The sequence below is a fragment of the Suricata suricatta genome, chromosome 11 (genome assembly GCF_006229205.1).
Source record: "Suricata suricatta isolate VVHF042 chromosome 11, meerkat_22Aug2017_6uvM2_HiC, whole genome shotgun sequence".
Lineage (NCBI taxonomy): Eukaryota > Metazoa > Chordata > Mammalia > Carnivora > Herpestidae > Suricata > Suricata suricatta.
Window position 1 is genome coordinate 77,999,681 of NC_043710.1, and position 27,791 is coordinate 78,027,471.

The 27,791-nt window shown below is 33.2% G+C and overlaps 1 protein-coding gene across 1 annotated transcript in view; it reads left to right on the forward strand.

Annotated features, from left to right (window-relative positions):
- Nucleotides 1-27,791, forward strand: part of CNTN5 (contactin 5) — a 1,016,132-nt gene that overhangs the window by 529,699 nt on the left and 458,642 nt on the right. The window contains exons 6-7 of the mRNA XM_029915651.1: nt 3,683-3,806; nt 3,933-4,108. Coding sequence (XP_029771511.1) covers nt 3,683-3,806; nt 3,933-4,108 — 300 coding nt within the window. The remainder of the gene's footprint in view (nt 1-3,682; nt 3,807-3,932; nt 4,109-27,791) is intronic.

Consider the following 27,791-nt stretch of genomic DNA (forward strand, 5'->3'; position numbering starts at 1 on the left):
AAGTTACAGATTCTATCAAGCTAAAAGCTGCAAAATGTAAAGACATTTTTAAAGCAATTAATTGCCTTCACCAATAGATGTAATGTACTACTGTAGGAGAATAAGTTAAACAATCTGAATTTACCTATAATAATACATTCTCGGTATGGATCTTAGAAATAAATCTCTTTAGAGATAGAAGCATCATTAATTACCTATTGCTAGGGACTGTGTCTCTGTATAGACACATGTTCTTTATCCCCTTTTGATCAACTTTATTTCTAAGAAAAATATAAGAGATAGAAAGAAGAGGGTGGACAATTGCTTGCTAAGATGCTTCTGGAAGTGACAATAAACAACAAAAAATATCTAGCAGAAGATGAGCAGTCACAACAGAATGTATGTTGTTCAGACCTGTTTCTTATTTTTTCAATGTGTAATTTAGCAAATCTTACCCCTCTGCTTTCCCCAACCTGCCAACCTTTATTTCTCTTGTCCTGTTCTGACAATTTTCAGAATATAAAATTTAGAGCCACAGTTCCTTAGTTAAAATCAGCTGTTTACTATGTCAGTAATTTTGCAGAAGTTACCTCTCAGAACCTCAGAGTTTTTAATCTTTGAATTATAAATAATTATAATGCTCAGCTCAGAGAATTAAATAATAATAGTATATATTAAAGTGAGTTATAAATGTTATAATAAGATAGGAGTAGTGGTAATCAGATTCTAGATTCCAACAGCCCTCGATTTGTATCCCACATCTGCCATATATTTGCTATATACATTTCGTTCATTAATTTCAGCCTCAGTTTTGTAATCCAGAAGAAAGGAGAATTAATTTTAGTCATATGGTTATTGTGTTTCATGATATATTACATGTAAATTCTTCACTATAATATCTGGCATTTAATAATTATACCACAAGTAAACATTAATTGTTGTTATTATGAATTATACTTTTTTGAGTACTTGTGATGATACACTAAGTATTTACAAATGCTGATGTCAGTCAATCCTCAAACTACTATGATCAGGAGACATTATCATCCACCATATATAAGTGGAGTAACAAAGGACAAAAGTAGCTGTCTCAAGGCTAGAAAATGATAGCACTAGAATTTGAACCTAAGTAGGTCTGACTAAAAAGCTCAAGAATTTTGGAATATATAAAAATATAAAATATATTTATTAAATGTTATTTTTTAAAAAGTTTGTTTCTTTGAGAGAGAGAACATGAGCAGGGCAGAGAGAAAGAGGAAAAGAGAGAACCCCAAGTAAGCTCCACAGAGCCCTAGTGGGGCTTGAACTCATCAACTGTGAGACCATGACCTGAGCTAAATCAAGAGTGCCCCTCTTGAAATGTTAATTTTGTGCACCATAAGTATTTATAATGCTGACTTAAATGATCATATTTATAATGTGTAGAGACTGAAAGGGATTATATTTTCATTACTTTATCATGCAGCTTAACTGCAACTGAGAGTTTGACAAGGTTTCATGTGTTTTTGTAAATTTTTATAAATATATTATAATCCAACAATAGAATATTTTGACAATAATTTTCTGTAGTTATTTTACTTGTTTATTTTTTTGAGTAAAAGTTTTAAGTGATGGCAATGTCATTTCATATAGAGAAACACATTTCAGTTATTTTTATGTAATATTTTATCATTTGTAGCTTCAAGAAAAGAACCTCAGCTGGGTTATCTAGGACCCAAAGAAAATACTTGTCAGTGTCTGCCTGTTGTGAGCACTCAGTTTTTATTGGATGAATGTTCAGACTGCCATGAACACTTTTGTTTTTCTTTGCCAAAAAAAGAATGAATATATATTTAAAGAAAACAAACAAATTTACTATAAATACAGAGGTGTATATATTTTCCCTAATAATTATTTAAAACTTGAATTTTCCATCACATCAATTCTTGTATTTCTTTCCTGATATTTTCTTGTTGTTATCCACAAGGATTGTAAACCTCCAACTGTTTAGTATAGACATAAGAAATACATCTTTTCTGAAATCTTCCTTCTTCAGTTTTCTTTCTTTTTTTAAATTTTTTAATGTTTATTTACTTTTGAGAGAGAGAGCGGAGCAAGAGAGGGGCAGAGGGAGACACAGATTCGAAGCAGGCTCCAGGCTTCAACACAGCCCAACGTAGGGCTCAAACTCAAGAACTATGAGATCATGACCTGAGCCAAAGTTGGAAACTTAACTGACTAAACCACCCAGGCACTTCATTCCCTCTTTATTTTTCAAAGGCAGTGGTTTTAAATTAGGACAATTTTGACCCAAGGAGACATTTAGCAATCTTTGGAGATATTTTTGATTATTATGCTTTGTGATGGGGAGTTGCTGGAATCGGTAGGGACCAGGGATGATTATAAACATTTCACAATACACAGGACGGTCCACACAACAAAGAACATCCTAAAATGTATTTGTGCAAAGTTGAGAACCTTGATTTCAGGTCACTATGTAATCAAATTCACAATTAATAGGGGCGCCTGGGTGGCTCAGTCGGCTGAATGTCTGACTTCAGCTCAGGTCATGATCTCACAGTATGTGTGTTCAAGCATCATGTCAGGCTCTGTGCTGACAGCTCAAAGCCTGTTTCGGATTCTGTGTATCACTCTCTCTCTCAAATTAAAATAAGCAAGAAATTTAAAAAAATAAATTCACAATTAATAAATATAAAGGACAAAGTTTTGTTTTTTAAAATTCACAATTCAAGATACTAAAGATTCTAAGTATGCATATAATTCTGTGAATTTTTACACTACTACAAGATAATGCGGCACTCGGCACATTTACTCATCATTTCTCCAGTGGAATTAGCTCCTCAAGCCCAAACTGTCATCTGAGGTCCAATTTTATTTCTAATTTTCTATGAAATTTTCATTAGTTTAAAACCTTTATCATAAGATTTCTTGGAATATTAACAAATTAAATATGATAAAGTCTAGTATCTGTCATATAGAAAGTACTTAATAAATTTATGTGTTCCTCCCTCCTGCCCTCTCATTTGCATAACTTTTCTGATCTCCTTATTGATGTTATTTACCTGCTGATGAACATTTAGTTGTATACAGTTTTGGTATTTTTATTCAGTTATTTGACGTTTTTTGAGGGCATGTCTCATTTATTCTATGAAAATACATTTATTTGCATTACATAATTTATTATTTATAGTCCAGCATTATTAGGAGTAAGTAAATAGCGCTTGATTGAATGGATGAAGAAATGAAGGTATGGACAATACATGAGAACCAATGTTTTCATATCTGTAGAACCTAAGTAGTTACACAACATTAATTCATGACTTTTTATGTATTATATATATACTTCTAACAATCTAAGAGTTTATAAAGTTTTGGGTTTTAAAAAATCTTTTTGTTTTATTATTTTCTTCAGCTCTGCTTTAGATTAATACAAAGATATATATTTTGAAATGTACAACACCAATGTTTGATATGTTTGATTTTAGCATATATGTCATATTTTTAAATGCAAGCTTAGTTATTTAAAAATTCTAGTTAGGTCTCTAATTCACTAAAATAATATAATTTGCTAGTTATAACATTCTTTTGGTAATAATACCTCTTGACTACAAGAAAAGAGCAAAAATGTTAAATACTAAAATAATGGAGAAAGAATCTTGATATTTTGAGACATTTTAAAGTGTGTCCTTTTTGGCCCTTACAGAAAGTGTGGACTACGGGCCACTGTTTGTACAAGAACCGGATGACATAATTTTCCCGGCTGATTCTGATGAAAAGAAAGTAGCATTGAATTGTGAAGCTCGTGGCAACCCAGTTCCCAATTACAGGTAGAAATTCACTTTTAATCATTTTTTTAAGTTTTAAAAATTCCTACCAGTGAGATTCTGACACTCAGGGAGTATTATAATATCTCAAGTAATTTTTACATATTTTTTTTTCTGATTTTTCCTAAGATGGCTTCGAAATGGTACAGAAATAGATTTGGACAGTGACTATCGCTACAGTTTGATAGACGGGACCTTCATTATAAACAATCCAAGTGAAGCCAAGGATTCTGGTCATTATCAGTGTTTAGCAACCAACATGTTTGGAAGTATTCTTAGTAGAGAAGCTATACTTCAATTTGCCTGTGAGTAAAGTATTTGCTTTTTTCATGTATCAGTATATAGTGTGTATACATATAATTTTAAAATTTAATTAGGCAAAAAATTAAGACCTCAAAATTTAAAACAGTGGTAAAACTTTGCTCAAGCTATACAAACGATGTGTTTCTTTAAAAAAAAAAATAATGTTTATTTTAGAGACAGAGAAACAGAGAGAGAGGGACAGAGACAGAGAGAGTGCAAATGGGGAACAGGCAGATAGAGAACGAGACACCGAATCCAGAGCAGGCTCCAGGTTCTGAACGGTCATCATGGAGCCCGCAGAGGGACTTGAACCCACCAACCACCAACCACGAGATCATGACTTGAGCTGAAGTCAGACACTTACCGGGCTGAGCCACCCAGGCGCTCCCAATGTGTTTCTTTTGAAACTACCTGGAATGCTTGCCCTCTTCAGATGAGTCGAATACACTAGTTTGGGAGGTTAAAAATGCTATTCATGAAAGCACATAAAGTTTGGGGTATTTTTTTACTTTTTTTTTTTAATGTTTTTTACTTTATTTTTCAGAGATAGAGAGAGACAGCATGAGCAGGCGAGGGTCAGAAAGAGAGGGAGACACAGAATGTGAAATAGGGTCCAGGCTCTGAGCTAGCTGTCAGCACAGAGCCGGACGCGGGCTTGAGCCCACGATCTGTGCGATCATGACCTGAGCGGAAGCCAGGCACTTAACCAACTTAGCCACCCAGGCGCCCCTATAAAGTTTTGAACTCAAATATTTTTTGAAATGTACTTAAAAACAGAGTTTAACTCTTTGTTCCGCTTTTTATAATATCTATTTACCTGCTTTTATTCTTCTACAGTTTATTACAGTCACTAATTGCTGTAGATTGTCTTATTCATAAGATCACATACTGAAAAATTCTGCTTAGTCAGGAAACTAAGGAAATGCCTCTGAAATGCTAATATTTCCCATTCCAACTACAACATCCCTCTCAGATGTCCCAAATTTTTAATTAGGAAAAAGTTACAACATAGTTATAATCATACATATATACTAGAATATAGACATTTTATAAAATAGGCATTTATCTAATTAACATTATTGAGTTCTTAAAAGTCATGAAGTTATTTAACTTATGGCAAAGGTTTATACCAAATTAAAGGTAGGCTACTGAGTAAAAAACAAACAAACAAAAAACCAAACAGTATCATTTTTTAGTAAGTAATCTTACTTGAATATAAATTCTTGAGGATTATGATTTCCAAATATAGATAGGTTGGTAGGAATCTTTGTGTTAATAATTTATATGTAACTTGTATTGGCTCTGTAATTCATCACAAAATGATTTGTTAATTTAAAATTATACCCTAAAAAATGGAATAATTGATTTTTCTCTCTATAATATTCTTCACGTGTTTTTTCTAATTAGCCCAGAATCCAGACATCCTATTATAGGAGTGTGAAGGAGAAAGGAAAGAATAAAGGAATGATAATTGATTCAGTTTGGAGAACATTGAGCTAGGGCCTAGAAAATTCTAAGTAGTATCTTTAAAATAAATTTGGCTACGGAGTTCAGACAGGTACTTTACATACACCAAATACACCAAGACAGTAGCTTAAATATGCTCCCTTAATTTAGAAAATATTAAGTGGTGTAACACAGAATGTAATACTTTCCAGCATGCACATCAAAAGAATAACATAATAAACAAAATAAATAGTCCTCCTAACTGCTCCTCTGTAAACAGAGGAGCCTTTTAAGAGAGAGACAACAAATCCAAGAAGGTGATGTACAAATACTAAGTAGCTTATACTTTTCTCTTTGCTCTACTATCTGACACAAGTACACTGATTCATAATAGCTTGTATATCAATTGTTTGTCCCCCAAATCAACAGTGCAGGCAAAGTATATGCAGTTTTCTGTATGCTTCAGACCAGAAATCCATATACTGTAAGACCCTATGTGTCTGTATGGCTGTGTCATCCTACAATTTCTGCAATCACCTGTCACCACTGTCAGATACTCACCTTCAGTGAGCACATGGTACCAGCGTTTACAGTTCAATGACTAAGCAAGGAAAGTCCAATGTGTCTATCTTACTTATTCAGCATCCAGACACCATGAACTTGGTTTAGAGCAATATTTACTTTCTTTTTAACTTGAACATGTGGGTTAATATACATATTCATTCATTGGTGGCATCTTATGACCCTGTCTTTCCACATTCCCATCCCACTGGACTCAACTGTGTTCTGAAGCCCATATATACATAATGTACCTGGTTGAAATAGTCACGTACATAGGGAAGGGTACTTCTGCCTCTAATTTACTCCTCCACCTACAGGCCATTATCTCCATTAGATAATATAAAAACATAGGTTCTTTAGTTTAGCTCTATCTTTTTTCCAGAAGATCTTTGGGGAAAAATGCAAGTAAAGGTGGTAGACAGGAGAATGAAGATCCCATCAAATTGTTTTCTAGTATACTTGGATATGGGCATAGATACGATGGGATTCTAGGAGCCAAGGTCTTTTTATGATTAGGGGTAAAATGAAGCAGGAACTTGGAAAGAGAAAAGGGGTTTCTGAAAGTAAGTGAAAGGATACAAAGGTAAAGTAAGATTTACAACTTGGTGGCAACTTTCCTTTACATCATGATTTTCTGCTTAGCCTTGTAGCTAGATAGATAATGTACTCACTCTGTACTGCTGATAGAATTCTTAATGTTTAAAGGTTTTTTATGGGTAGAGGAGTGTTTATTACCCTTCACACATTTTAAAGTTGAAATCATTAATCCTTTATATCCATCAGCCATTATTTATATAAAAATTAAAGTATACAACTAATATTTTAAACCTAATATATTTAGTAAAATTAGATAATTATCAAGATCTATTTAATCAAATTAAATATTCAATTTATCACATAAATCCATTAAACATTTTAAATGTCATAAAATTAGGCAAATTTTACAAATGATCAAATTGATTATAAAAACTTTTATTAATATTTATAAGTAAACTATGTCCTGTACTTATTCTTGAGGCATAATTTTGTGCTTTACTCAGTTTATAATATTTAATTGTATAAATATTTTTACCTTTTATACATCACTTTCATCATATGTAATCCCGTAACTTCATCAGATATGTTTTCTGCACACTGTAGTGCTATTCTGATCTTCTAAAATCTTCCTCTCTAATGAGGATCATATTACTCAATCTAGAGTTTGTTTCTGAGTTATCAGTCAATTACATTTTGGCTACTCTTTTCAAATGTGAGATCTGTTTAACAAACTTGGCCTCTTTTATAATTTGAGGATTATTCTTGTTATATCAATATCTCTTTATAGCTTTCACATGGGCTTTGCCTTTTGGAAGATGCCATAATTGCTTAAAATATAATGACTCTAAGACTTATTGGACAGTGTTAAATAAATACCGTATGAGTTTCCCTTAATTGTTTTAATAGAAAAAAGTACTAATGTATTTTATAAATAGAAACATATTTAATTGAAGAAATAAATATCCATATGCAAACAATCCTATATTCAATAAAGATAATAGCATTTGAACATATCTTATTAGAGTCACTTTCCTTTTTTCTTGCAAATTATATGTGTATATTAGACACATACACATCATATTAAGCTTTCTGAATTTTGAGTATTATTAGAATCACATTAAGATATTGCAGATTCAACTTATGTATACACATATACAAACTGTCACAATTTGGTTATTGGGATTCACCTAATCCTAGCTTTTTTGTCCTCTATTAACCAAAAATATATTTTAAAATAGTCTAGCTTTCCACTAATAATATTTTGATCCCCGCCCACCTCGCAAGTCAATCAGAAATTCAGCTACTTTTGTTGACCATAATGCATAATGTTACAGGAGGCTGATATCTAAATGTTAGAGGTGTATGTAAGACTGTTCCAAATAAGTTCTGATAGTGGGTAGCATGAAATTATTATTAAATCAGTTTAATAAAAGGTTTTTAAAAAGGACATCTTTTTTAAGGCCTCAAGTATTCAATGAACATTTTCTGTGGCAAACAATGTTCTAAGACTTTTAAAATACAATAACCCATTTCACCCTCATAACCAACAGATGAATTGCTGTTATAAAATATAAATCCATTTTATAGATGATACCTCTTATTTAACTCTAATAATACTCAATCCTTTGTTCCTCTAATATGAATATGTATTATATTCAGTTTGATGTACTCCATTTGATTTTCACCTCCTCTCTCAAATTACATTTATATTGTAACTTCTCAAAATTCTTTGTATGTTTTCTTCATCAAACACCATTTTATAATCACTTTAGTAATACCTATGTGGTATAATAAAACTAATGTTTACAAAAAAATAAGTATGTAGTTATTCTGTATTTCTTCTCATTGTTCAAATATTAGTCAATGAGCCACTTGCTTAATTTTTCTTATGGAAGTTTAAAAGTTTAAAGATTACCACATCTCTTTGTATATCTGAAAGTTGGGGATGTATACTAATTTTGGTATATAATTTTTTTCATATTTTCTCTTTTAATAAATATTTTTCTTCATAATTATCTATATGTATCTGATAATCTATGGTCAGAACCTGGAGGGCTAAGTTTTATAAATGAATTTGAGACAGGAAAAAGATGACTATGGCTAATATCAGTAGCTGATAATATCATCATTGATGATGGGTTTTGAAGGGAATGGGGATAAGGAAGTGAACTTTGGCACTTTAATCTGGTGATGTAGCAGTGTGTGGGAAAATTAAGTGTAAAATAAATTATTTTCTTTTAAAGTTTTGTTCCTCTTCCCTTGTCACCCAAAGTATTAACAAATATGAAGTAGCAAAGGTATATTTCTATAATAATTATTTTATTTTCTAATATACCTCAATATCATTCCAAATGTGATTTGTTTGACTTTCTATATAAAATTAAGTATCATAAAAGATAAGTATGTAAGTGAATAAATACTGAATCAGGAAAAAATACATTTCATAATAAAAGGTCAAGATAGTGTAGGCCATAATGTCTCATAATTACTGTGATCAGGACATAAATATTTCCTTGGGACTCCAGGGGTCACAGCAAAATGAAAAACACAGACATTTAAAGAACTGTAATTTCCCACAAGTTCCTTAAGAGAAGAAAATCTTTTCTTGACATTTAATTTTTATGGAAATGACTTGTTTGAGGCTTTATAGAGAGGTCTCAACAACATCCCTACATCAGTTCAATAGCAAGTGTAATTACCTTGACATAAAACAGAACCAATTCTTTAAGTGTAATTACAGTAGAATCATGAAGCTATTCACTTCATCGACTTATAATTTTTTTTACATTTTGGTTTGAGGAGCTAATGGATTTGAGAACCTCCTGTAGTCTTGCTCATTTTCCCCTTTTAACCCATCCTGTACATGTATAAACGTCTATCCATGAGGATTTTTTATTTTAAGTTCTCCCTAAATGAATATTTATAAACGTGGCTCAGCTTCATTAATGCTAAAAATATACTTTGGCATTAATACATTTATAAGTCTTAAGGGCATAGTAAAAATTAACGATATAAAGAAGTCATGCCTGTGAACTATCTTTTAACATCAGAAAGACATAAATAAACACAAAGTTGGATAACTGTCACTAGTACTGATTGTTACTTGTTATCAATAACATTGGTAATGATTATTTTTGACAGAGTATACTTTATTCCTATAGCTTATGTTCCTCATGAAGATAATTTCCTCACCTAGTATAGCGATTTCTCTTCAGTGACAAGCAAGAATACACCATATAAAACTTTGTCACTCTATTAGCTTATTACCATGCTGATGAGACTTTGGAATTGATAATGTGACACCACACACTTCTCAAACGTCCTTCAAATATCCAAGCTCATCGCAATCTCTCAAGAAGTTGGACTTTTAGAAATAATTCATGCTGGTAAGTCAAACATAAAACGAATCAAGAATAAATACTAAGTCAAACACAAAATGAATCAAGAATAAAATCTCCTCATGCTGCCTCTTGCTTCAAAATATCTTTCTATGCCATCCCTGGTAAATTGATAGTTCATATCTAAATTTGAACATACTGCTTTTCAGGGCATTTAGATAATTTAGAAACAGAATATTTCATTAGTTTTCCTCGAAGCAGTTGATTAGAATAACCTCCTTAACTCTTTGAGAGATAATATGATTTTTATAGACTTTGTATTTAAGCCTGTTAATTTAACATTTCATTTTTATATAAAATTCAAAAATTACTTCTTTAGCTTTTCATAACTTTTTCACTTAAAGTAAAATTGACCTTAGACTTTAAAACCACAATTAACTAGCATTTATACTTAATGAAATTATTTTAATAATTGCTAACTCCACAGTATATCCAAAGTGTTATTTTATTAGTCCATGAGATTTGTCCATAATAACTTCATTAAGTCATTTGAATGTCAATTTGAATGATGGATAATTTTATTAGTTGTAAAATTATCTAATCTTATTACAAAACAAGTTGATGCACTTTGTAATTTTGTTTTCTATAAACAAAACAACTATATTTTTCTTTCATAAAGTCATTACTCAAAGAATATGGTTAAAATATAATTCTTCTGATCAGAATAGATATAATAATTGTAAGCATATAACTCCTTGACAAACTAGGGTATGGATTCTTTGATATAACAGAAAAAATTAATTCAAAACATTTATTTTTATGCTTTAAATGGTAAATTATAATTAATGAATCAAAGTTGAAATCTGTGGCAGATTGTCCTCAAATCCTAAATTCTATGACATAATGTTTTTGAAAGTATTTTATTTATTAAGGTTCACGTAAACATATATTTTCATTATTAATGGAACTTATGAATAACTCTGTCCATGTGTGATAAATGCTTTCTAGCAAAATGGACCACTTGCCTGGCTTGACCTTTGATCTCACTGCTCTACTTGTTTTTAAAAATGCAGAAAGGCAGTTCTTAATTCACATTATATAAAGCAACTCATAAAGACTCAGATAAGGAATGTACAAATCCTCAGACCCTTGCTGTTCAAGCTTATTTTCCTAATACATTGTTCTCTAATCCTTAGCAGATGTCTTTAGAGGCTTTCCCAACACAAAACATTCCAAGGCATAAATGTGTAATGGACTTGTAGTGTTAGGTTTACTTGATTAAATGGCAGCTCCATCTCAGGATGATTTATAATGATACTAATAATATAAAACAAAGAAAAAGTATCAACAAAGGGGAAGATAGTAATACAATTAATTTCTGAAATTATATTATTCCACAAAAACTCTTTCTTGGAGGAACAAGTTAGAATGGAACATGTAGTACCTAGCCTGGAGTCCTGCTTTGATTGAATTTCCACATCAAGTGCTAAATATTGCTACTCTTCATCTAGTGGATGGACAGATGGATGGGTGAATGGATGAATGTGCACATAGATAGGGATGTATAGATGTGTATATGTGTATGTGTATAGGTATAGATGTGTATATGTATGTATGTACATCAATTTAGCAATAACACAAGAATAAGCAGCAATAGTTACTGAGTTACTGAGCATTTAAAAGCAAAAAAAAAAAAACCTGTTTAATATATTTAATGCATCATCACCCTCTTTAATCTTCACATCAGCCTTACTAAATAAATTCTATTATTGACTTAATTTACAAATATAAAAAAAAAAATAGTCAATCTCTGGAGTGTTGAGTTATTCTCCCTAAGTTACATGGCTAGTAAATAAAGAGCAGCTTCAACTCAAGCCTAACTTTGAACTTTATACTTACAATCTGCCTTTTCTACCTTATACAATACTTAATTATGCACTGAATATTTTGTTTCGTTATTTTTTTAGCATCTGTAGTTATTTTATTCATGGAACACTTACTCAATATCTTCTCTATCTTGGGCATTGATTTAGATATTAGGGAGCCTATAATGAACGTTCATCTTCTCTTTTTTTTTTTAACTTTTTAAATGTTTTATTTATTTTTGAGAGAGAGAGAGAGAGCGAGAGAGCGAGCATGAGCTGGGGAGGGTCAGAAAGAGAGGGAGACACAGAATCTGAACATAGGCTCCAGGCTCTGCGCCAGCTGTCAGCACAGAGCCTGATGCGGGGCTCGAGCCCACAAACCGGGAGATCGTGACCTGAGCCTAAGCCAGATGCTCAACTGACTGAGCCACCTAGGTGCCCCTAAAATGAATTCTCTTAATATATTTTTTAATTAAAAAATAGAATAATACCTAACCTTAGAACTGAAAGATATCCAGATAGCCTATTGTTCCCCCTCTCTTGGAAATTGTACTGGTCCTGGGGAAAGAAAAGTAGGCAGCCCATACCTCCGGCCACAGGCCACAGGTTCTGGGAGCTCTCACTGCTCACTGTTCCATTGATGTGGAGGGTCACGTGCTGGGGAAGAAGCTAGGAAGGCCTTGAGACTGGACAGGCATCAAGGCAAGCCACCAGGATGAGAGCAGGGGTAAGAAACCCAGACAGCATGCAGCAGGGGGCCAGGACCTGATGAATCAGCAGCAAGCGAAGGAGATTTGGTTGCCCAGGATGAAAGCCTCCTTTTCAGACAGCAGTGTCTCTAAAGGCTTCAGCAGCCCCAGTACTGCCTTCACATACTCCTCCTTGGGTGTCTTCTTCTTGGTGATCAGGATGCAATTTTGCAGTGAAGATTATCCATGCCATCATTCACCACATCCACCAGGGCCACCTCCCACTGGTCTTTTGTGTAGAGACCAAGAGTATGGCTCAGATGTGGCAGGATGGCATTGGACTGGTACAGAGTAAGGTCTGTATCTTGGAATTTTGGAAACTTCCAATACAGATAGCAGTCCTTGTATGAGCCCTGCAGCCGGATCTCCTTGGTTACTACCTCCTCCCAGCAGCTCTGTCCCTGGTCAGTCAGCAGCATGGAAATGGCCTCACAGCACCCTTGAGCAGGGATGTAGACAATGGTGTGGGGCAGCAGCAGCATAGCGGTGGCAGAGCCCAGATAGCCTACTTCAGTTCAAACTCTTTTGTAACACCTAAATTTTATAGCTAGGGTTACTGTTGTGGACCTAAATCATAATCAGTTGAAAAGCTAGTAGTGCTTACTGTTTTTCTACTTTTAAAATTAATGGAAACAAGCTTTAACTGTGGTCCAAATTTTACTATTTGAGTTTTTATATTTTGGAAATACTAGTAATATAAAATTTGTGGATATTAATCTAATTACATTTGGTTTATTTTCTTCCTAACAGAATCTGGATGGCATCATAAATATGGATGAGGCTAAATGAGTATTTATATATAAAACATAAAAATTAACTGTCAACATAATCTTGTTTACTTTTACAACTCTGACACCTCTGCATCATTTTGGATATGAGATTTTCTTGGATCTTGTCAAACGTAATTCTGCATTACTAGCTTAGAAAAATAAAAGATTTTAATACACATATTTTACATTCCTTTTTGAACTAGAAATGCTTGTCCTTACCCAGGGTTCATTGAAACTCTTTCACCACAAAATGATATTTTTTTATCTTTACTTATAACAGATGTTTTTATCCCCACCCCACCCAGACCTCTGCCATGGAAACAAATTATCACCTTCCTATAAAATTATAAAACAGAATTACTTTATTTATTCATAGATTATGTAGGCCTATTTCATTTCTAAAATGTATAACCTTATATATAGTGGAACAAAAAAACCTCAGGTACATTTAACATAATTCTGTATTAAGATTTTACTTTCATAATAATTCCTTTCTTCTAAAAAAGAATTTAAAATACATTTCATTATTTAGTTTAAAAATAACTATTGATTACTTAATAATCTATATAACTTTTTAAGTGGTAGTCTCTAGTAAATGTCAGTAACAGAAAAAACACAAGACCAGACAGACGATTAAAATGATTAGCTTTAAAAAGATCTTAGAGAAAAGCAGCTCACCAGACGTTCTACTCTTTCACAAATATAATAGCTTGTTAGAGAAATTTCTACCTCCTAAGGCCTCATTTAATAAATGAGCTGGCGTTTCTCAATTGCATAATAAAGGTATATAACCTCGTGATTCAATTTGTCTTAATGATGATAAATTCTAAAGGTTGATGTGCAGGTGTGTGTGTGTATCCATGTGTGTTTGGTTAAGAAGTGTCTTTGCTTATGCTAAAAAGACTGAATACTTAATCTAGGCTATAAACTTGTACTATTTTATTATAAAATATTAATTCCAATAAAAATTAGATTTTTACATTAGCATAAGAAAGGAAATTGAGAGTTAGCATAGCTTGGGACCCTTTGTTGTGTTTGAAATAATATATCTATCTTATTTATGACTTCTCTCTTAGTGAAAGGTAAAGTAGAAAATAGGTTAGTTGCTTTTTTTTCCCACCAAAGTGGGGCCTAATACAATAATAGAGATAGGATAACACAGACATTTTCTCTTTATTTAGAATAACTAAATCAATGAGAGTAGTTACAGTGGAAGGTAAAGAAACTGAGTAGTATAAATCATGGAAAACAATGGAGGATAGATTTTCCAGTACAAGGATTTGCCAACCACATCAAATGCAATCAATTTATTTATAGGTAATAAGGATAAAGAAACTGTATTTGACAATAAAGAGAGGAGTGTTGAAAATAAAGACAGTATTTCCATTAGAAGAATGAGGTAGAAGTTAGTATACAGGATGACAAGCATAATGTAAGAAATTGGAAACAAGCACATTTGTTTCTTTAACAGTTAGGCAGTGGATGGACAGTGGAATTTAAATAATAACTTAAGAAAGCCACACATAAATTTTTAAATTTATTTTCTTACTTTACATCCAAGTTAGTTTAAAATGCTTTTTACCCTTCAACAGTAAAATGCAGGTGCTCTAGCTTCATCTTTCTCCTCATTTTACACTCAGTTTTGAACAATATTGAGGTATCCTGATCATATTTAAATTGGCCAGTTATTTCTGAAATAGGCTTTCAGTGTCAGTATTATATAGAATATAAGTTCTTCCTTGAATTATACTTACATGTAAATGGCAAAATTTACCAGAAGAATTCACCTTCATCCCATTTGAAGCTTACAAGAATCTCTAAACATCCAATATTATGCCTTTGCAGGGAGTTGCAGTAGAAATATTGGCTTTGATTTGATTTATCTATTGCCTGAAGACATGACCTACAGATCCTACCCCAACATTTTCTTTGATAGGATGCTCAGATATCTTAAAAATTCTTCATTCCTAGATCAGTAGTTCACATATGAGGTTCAACAGTTTGAGAGAATTTACTTTTATGCATCACGTTCTCTAATGTGTTTCGTCCTCCAACACTCCACAACATATTTAATATCCGTTTTAGTTTCTGTTTGTAATCCTGTTTTTACTATGTATAGACATTCTCAAATTTTGAGCAACTCCCTCTCTCTCTCATTCTCTCTCTCTCTCTCTCTCTGTCCTATAAACTACCTCAGACACTCTCATTTTAAACTATTAGCTTTATGTAGTATAAATTCATATCTCCTAGATCCATTTCTTTGTTTCTGACTTTATTTCTAATAGCTAGTGTCATTCTACCTGTTGAGTATCTCCTTCAGCACCACAATTTCAATTCATCTTCCCACAAAAATTTGCTAGGCTTTTGAATTTCTCTTTTGTAAGTTGTGCTGATGATATCAGACTAGAAAACTTGGGAACATCACTGATTGGCTTGTTCATTATTTCCTAGCACTCTTCCATATCCAACAAATTTCCAAATAATTTTCACACATCCATCCTTTCCTTACCAAAGTGCAACAACCCCAGTTGAGGTCTTAATGTACCTTCTACCTGGACTATTGTGATAGCTTTGTGAATGGTTTGATCATCACCCCTTGTTTTCCGATATCTTAGTTCTTATCAAGACTTCTCTCTGCTTAAAAGTTCCACTGAGTACTAATACAAATTAAGAAATTCCACATCTGAACTCAACCAACCTTTCCAGATACCATCTCCCACTTTTGCTGTACATTTATTATTAACTGTAATAATGTAGTGTAATAACATTTATTATTAACATTTATTATTAACTGTAATTGGTAATATCCCATCTTCTCTCTTCCTGATACTTGTACTGACTTCTTAATTCTATAGCTATTGACATCCCACTTCTCCTTCATTATAAACCGCATGTCCTGTTCTCCGTAAAATTTTTCTTGATTTTCCTTGAGACTGTACGATTTGATAGATGGAGGCAGAGACAGAGGAAAGAAAGAGACCAAGTCATGGAGCCAAGAAAGCCTTTATTGGGATCTGCGATTCCCAGGCGAGGTTCTGTGACCCCAGGAGTAGGGAGTCAGGGAAGTTGCGCCTGGTTTGGGAAGGGTGGGGTTTTTTGTGGGTGAGGGGGTTCCGAGTTTGATCTTGGGAGGGCAGATTATCAAATAAGGGCATTTCAGGGACGTGGCGGGATGGAATAGGTTGCCTCCTCTGTCAGGGTGATGGGAAGCTGGAGCTTCATGATTGGCTGTTTTCAAACTGGCCCGGGACATTCCAGGTCTGCAGGTGAGAGGTGGGGGTCGTCGGTGCATGGTGTTTTTCTCTAACCCACAGCAAAATGGCTGCTCAGTCGCCTTCTTAATTAAGGTAACTCTTACAGAGACATGTTTGTAATGACAAATATTTTTAAAGTTTATTTATTTATTTTGAGAGATGGAGAGAGATAAAGGGAGAATGTAAGTAGGGGAAGGGCAGAGAGAGAGGGAGAAAGAGAGAGAGAGAATCAAAAACAGACTCTGTACCACTAGCACATGCCCAATCTGGGGCTTGAACTCACAAACTTTGAGATTATGACCAGAGCCAAAATCAAGAGTCTGTCACTTAACTGACTGAGCCACCCAGGTGCCCCTGCAATGAAAAATTTATTATTTTTTGTCATTTTATTTTAATTCTTTTATTATAGTTTATTGTCAAGTTGGTTTCCATATAACACCTAGTGCTCATCCCAACAAGTGCCCTCCTCCATGCTCATAACCTATTTTCCCCTTTCCCCCACCCCCATCAACTCTGTTTGTTCTTTTTTATACTCTTGTTTATATGATTTAAAGCTCAAAACTCCGGACTCAAATACAGTCCCCCAGTAGGAAAATTTAGGGCAATTTAAAGATTGCTTTCCCATCTGTAAAATAGGGATAGTATTAATATCCATCTCATAAGATTGATACAAGAAATACATGGGAAAATACATTAAGCCTGCTTCTTGATATTAATGAGATAAGGGATCTTTGCTTTGCTTATTAAAATATTCTAAGTGCCTTAAATGGTGGCTGACACACATTTTTAAGTGTACCATCTCAGAATAGTATAAAAATGTTAATATTTTTACCTTAACATTATAATATTCAGGACACTATTGTTATTTACATATTGTTTTGTTTCCTGTACCAGACAAGAAAATCTATACTTCTACCATTTATTAAACACTTACAATCAAGTAGATAATATCCTGCCTCTGTTATTATTCATGCTTTTCTGCCTTCTCTTCTGGCCTGTGATTCTCTGCTATCTTCTTACATGTTTTGGTCCTTAGAAGTCCTTCTTTAGCTCTCTTCTGACATTCTGTGCACACTTCCTGAATGATATTATTCTTGGCTCCCATCTGGTACCATGCATCACCCCCACATATTCTTTTCTTGATGTTCAAAGCCACTTGCTCCATAGGGTCTTGTTAAGAGCCTTGCTGATGGGAATTCATTCCCTGGATCTTCCCAAGTCTCCTTAGTAGTCTTCAGCACATCGCAGCCATGAAATCATTTTCTTCAAAGACCCCTACCTGAACTCCCTAATTAATTTTAAATTTTATTTTTTTTAGTGTATATTATAATGAAACTTTTGCCACAAAAATTTCAGAACTAGAACTGCTAATATATTAGCAAGCTAACAATAAAAGTCAATAGATTATGTTCTATTATAATTATTCACATATAAACATATGAAAATGTACATTCTTCTCTTGAAGCAGAGTCATAGACCACAATTATTGCTTGCCTCCACTAACAGACATAAATCCTTCGATTATCTGTGAGCCCTTAAATATAAATATAATATAATCTTTGGCAAATAATAAACATGCATTAATTAATAAATGAATATCAATTATAGAAAGAGGAACAGTTGCCTCTGCCTTGATCTATATAACATTAACAAAATACCTATTCCATGCCAGGTATTGTAGTAGGTGTCTTTCATCTCCATCTGTCTTGAGAACTTTTATTTCTGCAAGTTTATTTCTGCTTCAAATGCCACCTTTACTTTTTAATACCCTCTGTGTATCCTTCTCTCCTCTATGCTTTAGTAGCATATTATACATTGCTGTATCGTTGCAGTTTTCATGTAGTCTAATTATTATATGTCTTCATTATAAAAATATAAATGCCTGAAAGATCAGTTCAAAATCTTTGAATCTTTAAGAAAAAAGAACTCTCCCTGGGACATAATAAATGTGTATTTAATTAAAAAAGGACTGTCAGATACCAGAAAAAGAATTCAAACAACCTTTCTCCATATTTATGTGAGATACATACTATGAAAATTATAATAATATAGCCCCCAATCAAATTAATTCAACTTACCAGGATGTTTATGGAGAAAAAATTTTTGACTTACAAATTTATAAATATAATACTTACATATCAAGATGAATATAATCTGATACAAAATAATTAAGAAATAATTTATGAATGTAATTTCATATAAGGAATTGAGAAAACATGTATTTTAAGTAATCTGAATAATCATTTATAATAAAGCAGAAATATCACAGGTTTTTGATAAAAACAGCTAAGATAAATTATACTTATCTTATAATTACCAAAAACCTTTTTTCCAATATAGAAAATAAGAATTATTTGCCTAAGCCACCTGGACGTCTTTTACAGCCCATTAATTAAGAGTAATGTGTGATTAGTTTATTGCATTTTCCACACCTCATTAAATCTGGGCTGATATGTGGTTGTAGGCTGCTTTGGTTTCACTTGTTTGAATTACTTTTTGATGCTTTAAGACAATAGCCACATGGATTCAAGATGGTGGTAGTATTGCTTTTCCCATTACATAGATTTTTTAATGCAACAGTCCTTCTTGAGACTGCCACTGGTTCGCATGTTATACTGCCATAGTTCAGGAATTTCACACAGGAGAAGTGTTGTGGGAAGTGTCAAGCTAGGTACTCTAGCTTCTGGAATGTTCTGGTGATATAATTTGTAATAAGAAACAATGTGATCTCACAGACTATTTGAATGGTTTTCAAGTGGCTTGTCAGAAGTGGTCTTGCTCTGGAAGGGCACTTCTGAGTACGGAAAACCAACAAAGTCTCCTTTCTTCACTCACTTAAAAAATTTAGCGAATGGCACAGCTCAACAATTTCCTTGGCACATTTTATGAGTACAGAAGTACCAGTTTCTTTATTAGTATTTGCATCATTATTAGTATTTACTTCATTTAAAATGAAAACTTATCTTTTAATAATTACCTACATTATGCTCTGTACAAGTGTTAGGTGCTAAAACATTTTAATTCTCAGTATGATTCTTCAGGAAAACCATTTTTATTATAGCTTGGTGCTAAGAAAACTGAGGCCCAAAGAAGCTGAAATTATTATTCGTGGTCTCTTTAAAATCTTCCCCTAACTCAGGGTGCCTACCATCTTTAGTTGAGTTGGGTTTTTTGTACACTTGGTGATAATGCATGCATCTTGTGTCTGCCAGCCTCTGGACACCATCATCAGAACTGAGATTCAGAAACCAGGGCTAAATGAATTGAATAAGTACCTACTGTTATATGAGTCAGAGTCAGGACTATTTTACTGTGGCAGCCATTTGTGGAGAAAATCTCACAAGGAACTGGAGTCTGCTAGGTTCAGACTATGGGTATTAAAGCCAGGTTATATTTCTGCTCCTTGGGCTCCTCTCTCCTGTGGTCACGTCTTTCCTCCTAGAGGCACATGGTAGTACAGTATTTATTAACCCCTATTATGACATCCTGTGTCACCTGTATAAAGGAATATGGTTGCTTGGGGGAACAGAGATTTATAGGACACTGGGAATTGTTTAGATATTTGGGGACTTTTATAATTTTGGTCAGTGAAATCTCCATGAGGTAACTGCTACATGGGATATATTGAATAAGGCTCCAGTCCCAAAGGGCATCCAGATATTTGGGGGGAAAACGCTAGGATTCCAACACTGATCTAGGTGATTCTAAAATTTGTGTATTTTCAGCTTATTCTCTCTTTTTAAAAAGCTGTAGTAAACATATTACTTCTTGCAGTCAGGATTACTGTTTTCTAGATCCAAGACCTTAAAAAAGAGACTGTTCTCATATCTTCCCCAACCTTAAAACTCTATATCTGTCTGTCTGTCTGTCTGTCTGTCTCTCTCTCTCTCTCTCTCTCTCTCTCTCTCTCTGTCTCTCTGTATGACAAAGAATCAGCATAAACTTAGTGTTTAAATACACATGCTTTTATTGAGTACCTACTACATGCCAGTACCATGCTGGTTGTTACTGCAAAGGACTGGGGTAAAATTTGTCTTTTGCTGCTGTGACAAATGACCACAAATGTAGTGGCTTAAACAGTACACCTTTATTATCTTACAGTTCTGCAGGATAGTTCAACATGAGTCTCACTGAGGTAAGATCAAGGTTGCACAGGGCTGCATTTCTTTCTGGAAGCCCTAAGGAACAATCAGTTACCTTCCCTCACTTCCCATCCTGCCCCCTGTTTCTAGAAGACACTTAAATTTCTTTCTGACCCCTTTCCTTCATCTTCAAAGCCACAGCATAATATCTCTCTGACTGCTTCCTGATTCTATTTTTCTGCCTCTCTCTATTTTTAAGAACCCTTGTGATTACACCTGATTAGCATACTTAATTACAGGAACCACTTTAATTCTTTTTTATCCTGTTACCTGACATATTCATAAATTCCAAGATTCAGACATGGATGACCTTGGGAGAATGCTATTCTGCTCATCACACAGAGAAGGAGAAAAACACTCAAGTTGTACCAGACACGGTGTATAAGAGATAACACACAAAAAAATTTACCTGAAACAAAAGCATCACGTAAGGAAATATGTAGTTATAACAATTATAATTATATATAACATCAACACTTATTGAAAATGTATTATATACCAGGCAGTGTGCTCAGTGATTTTTATAGAATGGTGGTCTACATTTTCAAAACAGCTTTTAAACGTAAGAAACTTTGATCCTACTTTGATAAACAGACTTACACTTGCCCAGGTTCTCTTAGCTAATAAGTATGTACATGGGATTTAAAGTCAGGTCTCTGATTTCAAAGTCTATGCTCCAGTTTGTAGAATATTCAAATATTGAACAGGATTCAGCGCAAGATGATTCTAAGTTAGTGTGCAGCACTGAAGAGTGCAGTTACTCTGTAGTTTGTCGCAAAACAATAAGGAGTCATAAAGGGGATGGAGACAAACTGTCCATCACAGAAAGTGGCAAGTGGTGTAATGTGAGATGGGGAAGATGCACTGTAGTGGGGGGCATAAAGGTTTGTGCTGAGGAGTTAGGGAGACAAATAGTGACAAGAAAAATAGAGGAGATTTTGGCTGGTCTATAATCTCTTGAGTCTGTGCTGAAATGGATAAACAAGAGAAACACCTACAGTTTTTAAATTAGAGAGAATTGATAAAATTTTGTGTTAGTGACATTAGTGAGAGCAAAATGAAGGATGATTGGGAAAAATAGATTAAAACACGCAAACAGGCAATTGCGGTGATCACACCACCAAATGACATGGGACTTTCAGGGCATGGGTCAAGTGACCAATAACTGATAGACAATATCCTTTTATTGACCACCACTGGTTCTATTGATCTATATGACATCTCAAAATTAGTGTTTTGAAAACTCCTCCTGCCTCATAAAAAAAGATTTAGGGAAATTTAAGAGTTTAATTTTCTCCATATTTGTTTCTAGGTTTAGGACTTAAAATGCTTATAAAGTATTTTAACATATATTTTCATATTTGGGCCTGTCAGTTCAGCAAGGCACAGTTTCATACATGTTATTGAGAGGAAATTGAAACGCTGAGAAATGGTGATTTGTCAAAATCCACTCATGATTTTAATCCAGAACTTACTGCAAAGACTTTGTCTTTTTTATGTATAGAGGTTGAATAATAGATAAATATAAATAAAAGTTAAAATCTTTAACATATCCTAAAGAAATAAGATGTTGAGTTTTATTTCTTTCTTGTGAAATTGGCATAATGTTAAACTTTAATTCTTTAAAAATGTTTTAATGTTTATTTCTTTTCAAGAGGGGGAAAGAGAGAGGGAGACATAGAATCCAAAGCAGACTCAGGCTCTGAGCTGTCAGTACCAAGCCTGATGTGGGGTTCGAACCCATGAACCATGAGATCCTGACCTGAGCCAAAGTTGTACCCTTAACTGACTGAGCCACCCAGTCACCCAAAGTTTAATTCTTTAAATAAGAACTGTAGCAAGCATGAAAATGACCTCTTCAACTACTCCCTATATCTCCTTTCCATCTGCCAAAATTGCTATCTTATCCGCTTCCTTAAAACAATATTTATTATAAATACATGGCGGAAATCTACTCATTTCTTCAAACTACAGATCAGAAAACAGGATCACCAGATGCAGCTCTCTGACAAGGCAAATGTGAGGAATTGGTAATAAGTAATCAATTGATCTGGATAGAGCAGAATGTAGTGTAGACTATGACAGGCATATTTTCATAGACTTTATTCCGTTTGCTCTGCATTCCAGGTATTAAATCTGGATCTATGTGGCAAAGATGAGTAGAAAAGAGTAACTACTCCCTTTGGGATCTATTTTAAAATGTAACAATTAAAATTTTCTGGAAAATTTCAAGCAATTTCAGCCTTCTGGTTACTGCACAGTATTGAACAGCACTGTTAGCTTCAGGATGCTCTCTGGAAATGGAAATGAAGATTTATCCTTGCCCCCTGCCATGCCATCTAATTGGAAGGCACTGCTCTCAGTGGTAGACTCACTAATACCTGATTTTGCCAGTGGAACTGGGAATAGCATAATAAATGGCTTTGTGATTGGGGATGTATGCTGTGTCTATATTTGGAAGAAAGAAAAAGTTTAATTGCTCTCTAAATAAATTTGATTGCACAAATATAGCAAGAAGTAGAGAAGTGGTATTTTTTTCAACCAACAGTAAAAAGTATAATTTAACCTCCAAGTTTATAGTTCAACTGTGAGAGGTAACCTTGTCCAAGGTAAAAACAATGATTTCCAAACTACTATAATCACTTTTCGTTCCTTACTCACCTCCAGCCAGACACCTTAAATATATGTATTTGACAATAATCGTGAAATCTGTATAACAGATCAGAAACTCTTCTATTAGAGGTTTGGGTACTATTACTGTAGTTTGTATGCTTTAAATCTTAATGAGACATGAAAAATATAGCTAAAACTAAAAGAATAACACTTATACCTAATGGAAAAATCAAATATATTTATTATAACTGTGTAAGCAAGCCAAACTAATGATTTCAATCACTAAGATTAGTCAGAAGTAAACAGTCCACCATGAGGAAATTAAATATAGATCCTTGGTTTAGAAAATTGAATTTACATTTCAGATGACATTTTCCCCTGGGTTTTCTTCATAATTACAGACAAATTGAGAGCTGCCTGGGGGTGGGGGGTGGGAAATGAAAGGCAATAAATCCACCAAAACTTTCCTCATATTTTCCCTCCTTTTTAGTATGGAAAGAGGAGTGACTTATGTGTTAACCTCATAAACCCTTGAAGAAATTCAATAATTGTAATATATTTGACAAATTTTTATTTGGTTTCTTAAAATTTAAAGTGTCACAGTAAGAACATAGAAATTGGAAGTGAATATATGTGCAATAATTGTGTACGTTCTTCATGGCCAACTGCATTCCTTCTTTTAGGCCTTACCTAATTGTAGTTAGTACCAGTCTGGATTGTCTTTAAAACATGGGAACAGAGAGTGATATCTAATTTCTTTGCAAGTACCAATTTACCAATAATAGGATCAAAGCAATCTTAAAATTATTGAGTTTAAGAAACCACCAAAGGATTTAACAATTATATGCCATCTATACTGAACCCTGGAGAATAGAACTAAGTAAATATACTCTGTAAACTCTAAATAACAGGATCAAGTTCTTGAAGAAAATGTGACTACAAAGGAGAATAGTTTTCAGTTTATAGAACATTATCAGCCTACTAAATTTTAACTAGTAAAGAATTTTAAATACCAGAACTCTACAATTCCTTAATGAAACTGATTCAAGTACAGACCCTGGTTAATATAATGATTATTCAGAATATCTTAACATTAGCCACCCAGATCTAGATTGCTTAAATTATATATAATTACTGTTCTTAATTGATATTAATTTAGAGAAAAAGATTTTCTTCTTTCAAAATTGATCATCGGTCTGGTGTTAAGAATTGGTACTCAAATCTTGATGATAACAAACTCAGAGGTATTTCTGTTACATTTACAGCTATCCAGCAATACTTAATGTCAGGCATTGAAAACATACTTTATGACTCTCAGCATGGATCCACTGTGAAAACATACTTTATATATATTTACGGTCTATAAAACAAACCAAAAAAAAGAGGACATATAGAACATATATATAAAATTGAAAGAAAAGAAAATATGACAAAGAATTTTGTGGATTCAGTGGCTGCCCTTTATTTTCCTGCAATGGCTTTTAATTTGTCCACAAATGTAAAAACAACAACATCAGAACCAGAACAAAATCTAGTTGGAGTTGTTTTTCTCATCAAGAGGTTTTTGTTTAACTATTTGATATTTACTTTTCACTAAACCCACTCATTCTGATTATTAGTCTGTTTGGCTTACACAGTAATAGGTATATTTCTGATATGGCCACAATATATAAATATTATTAGTGTATATATTTAAATATAAACATAATATCACTACAAAAGATGGTAGATTAATATTATTAAATAAATTATTTAATATGTTATTCAATTCACTAAAGAATGAGTCATAGTACTTAGGGACAAATAAAATTGAAACTATGGTTATGCACAGTAGGGCAAGGTAAAACAAATTGTAAAGGACACACCCATAAGTACTGTCTTTTACTTCTCATTAGCCCATCATTTGTATAGTCACAAAAGTTATAACAATTTTGATATACACAAAAGTATTTTGTTTTCTCCAAAATCTTGACTCATCTTTATAGCAAGTGATTTTAGTATTTACCAATAAAAATGCTGATATCCAAATACACTATTGATTGAAAACATAACTTGAAACTTAGCTTTTGCTTCTTGGCTTTAATTCAAATATGTTTGGTAACCAAGATCATCCATCTGAGTTATTTTTTTACTTCTAATAAAATTATTGTAGTATGTGTTTGATTTATAAATTTCTACTCTGATTCCAAAGGCACAGTATTTAATGAAAATATATAAAACAAACAGCATGATCTGTAATATTAAAATGTTAAACATCATTTGGAAGGCAATTTCTAGCTTCATGCCCTAAGAACAGTTGAGTTTGCTAAACAAGTATAAATACAATATAACACATTTGAAGATACCTTACAGAAAATAAAGAGTACTGCTCCTCAGTTCTCTGAAGATGGTATCTGTAAACTATTATCAGTAAATTTTATGTAGTAACGGGTACCAGTTTCTCAAAACATTTGTCTTAAATATTTATCTCTACTGTTATGTCTATCATATGGATCTTAACATTCTTCCCATTTAAAAATTATTGCATAATTGAGATTAAATACTTTCATGAAAATCCTAAAAATTGAATCTAATTACATGTAACAAATGATATACTAATGAACAATGTAACCAAGTTTAATAGCATATCTTGATAACTGGCTATGGCAATTTGATGTTTTGTTTTATGTTTAAACACATAAACTAATACAGACCCCAAAACATCTAAAAACTTTATGACAATGAGCTATTATAAAGTAAATATCTTTGCAACTGTCACCCAGAACAAGAGATAGAATCTTATCAATGATTCCAGAAACTGTGCCTCATCATAAACTCAAATATCTCTCTATGCATAAATAACCATTACTGAAAATTTAAATAGTTAGTTCCTTGAGTTAGTTTAGTTTTATCACCCATGTGATCACCCCTATAGTTTGCTTTTGGACATCTTTTAAAAAATATGTCTTTTTAATTCTCCATCTTTTTCCTTTCCTTACAACTCATCTGTTGAAAAATCTAGGTCATTTGACCTGTAGACATTCTTATAGATTGGAATTTTCTGATTTTACATTCATTGTATAGTTCAACATGATGGTACATCTTCTGTATTTTTCACAAATTGGTAGATGGATCCAGAGGCTTGACCAGACTTAAGTTTGGCCCCTTTGAAGATGGCAGTACACTCTTTCCTCAGAAGGTAGACAATGTTTGTTAGTCTTTCTTTTGGTGATGTAACTATTGATGGACAATGTCTACATCCATTAATACATTGGGCTTGCAAAATTAAAATATTTTAACTCTGTCATTTATATTTCCTTTGCTAGTTGGAATCCTTTAATAAATAGATATTTCCTCCTTATCTACTATTAGGTTACCTAGGGAGAATTCATACAGAGAAAGAAGGATAAATGCTTGATTTTTGGGCTTTATTTACCAGTTTCCAAGTTAACAACTTGTTTCTCTTTCATTCAGATTCTGTGTCTCCCTCTCTCCTTGCCCCTCTCCTGCTGCACTCTGTCTCTCAAAAATAAATAAATGTTAGAGTTACTTATTTCTCCTAGAACTTCTGATTTTTATTTTTACTGGGAAATGATATATTATCAACACATTCAGTTTACTAAAACTGCTCATTGTTCCAGTATTAATAAGAATAAAATAAGTCATGAGTAGATCATACCAATTCTTAACAGTATGAACCCAGGATTATAATGGTTTTTACGAACCTTTTTCAGAACAACACTTTTATCTTCATTCTTTCACATTGAGAATCTTGTTTCTTACTACCAGGGATGATAGAGTGAGAATATCTCCTAATTTTTATTTACCTTTTCTCAGAATAACAATACTATGGGCACTCAAAAATAATAACAGAATAAATTTTCTTGCCATATACTGGTTTGATTTTAGTTTGGTTCATAGATTTGTTTGAATCTAGATTTAGTGATATGCTGAAAGTTGATCATCAGAGGGCTTTCTAAATTTGAGTGAAGAGAAATAGCAATCAAACTATCAATTTTCTTCCATTTGATTATTTCTGAGTAATGGAAAACTTATACGCTTTGTCATAACAATTAGGAATTAAAAAGTATAAAATGTGGCTCATGTGTATGTATTCCTAGTTCTAACTACACTATATTTTTACAATACAGCTCCAGCAAAGCCTCAGCTTCCTCAGATATATGTGTTTCTCTTTTTTAAATGTTTATTTTTGAGAGAGAGACAGACAAACAGAGTGTGAGCAGGGAAGGGGCAGAGAAGGAGACACAGAATCTGAAGCATGTTCCAGGCTCTGAGCCTTCAGCATAGAGCCTGACACAGGACTCAAACCCATTGACCATGAGATGACCTGAGCTGAAGTCAGAAGCTCAACTAACTGAGCCACTTTGGCACCCTGTATTTCTCTTATGTCTCACATTATTTTATACATTC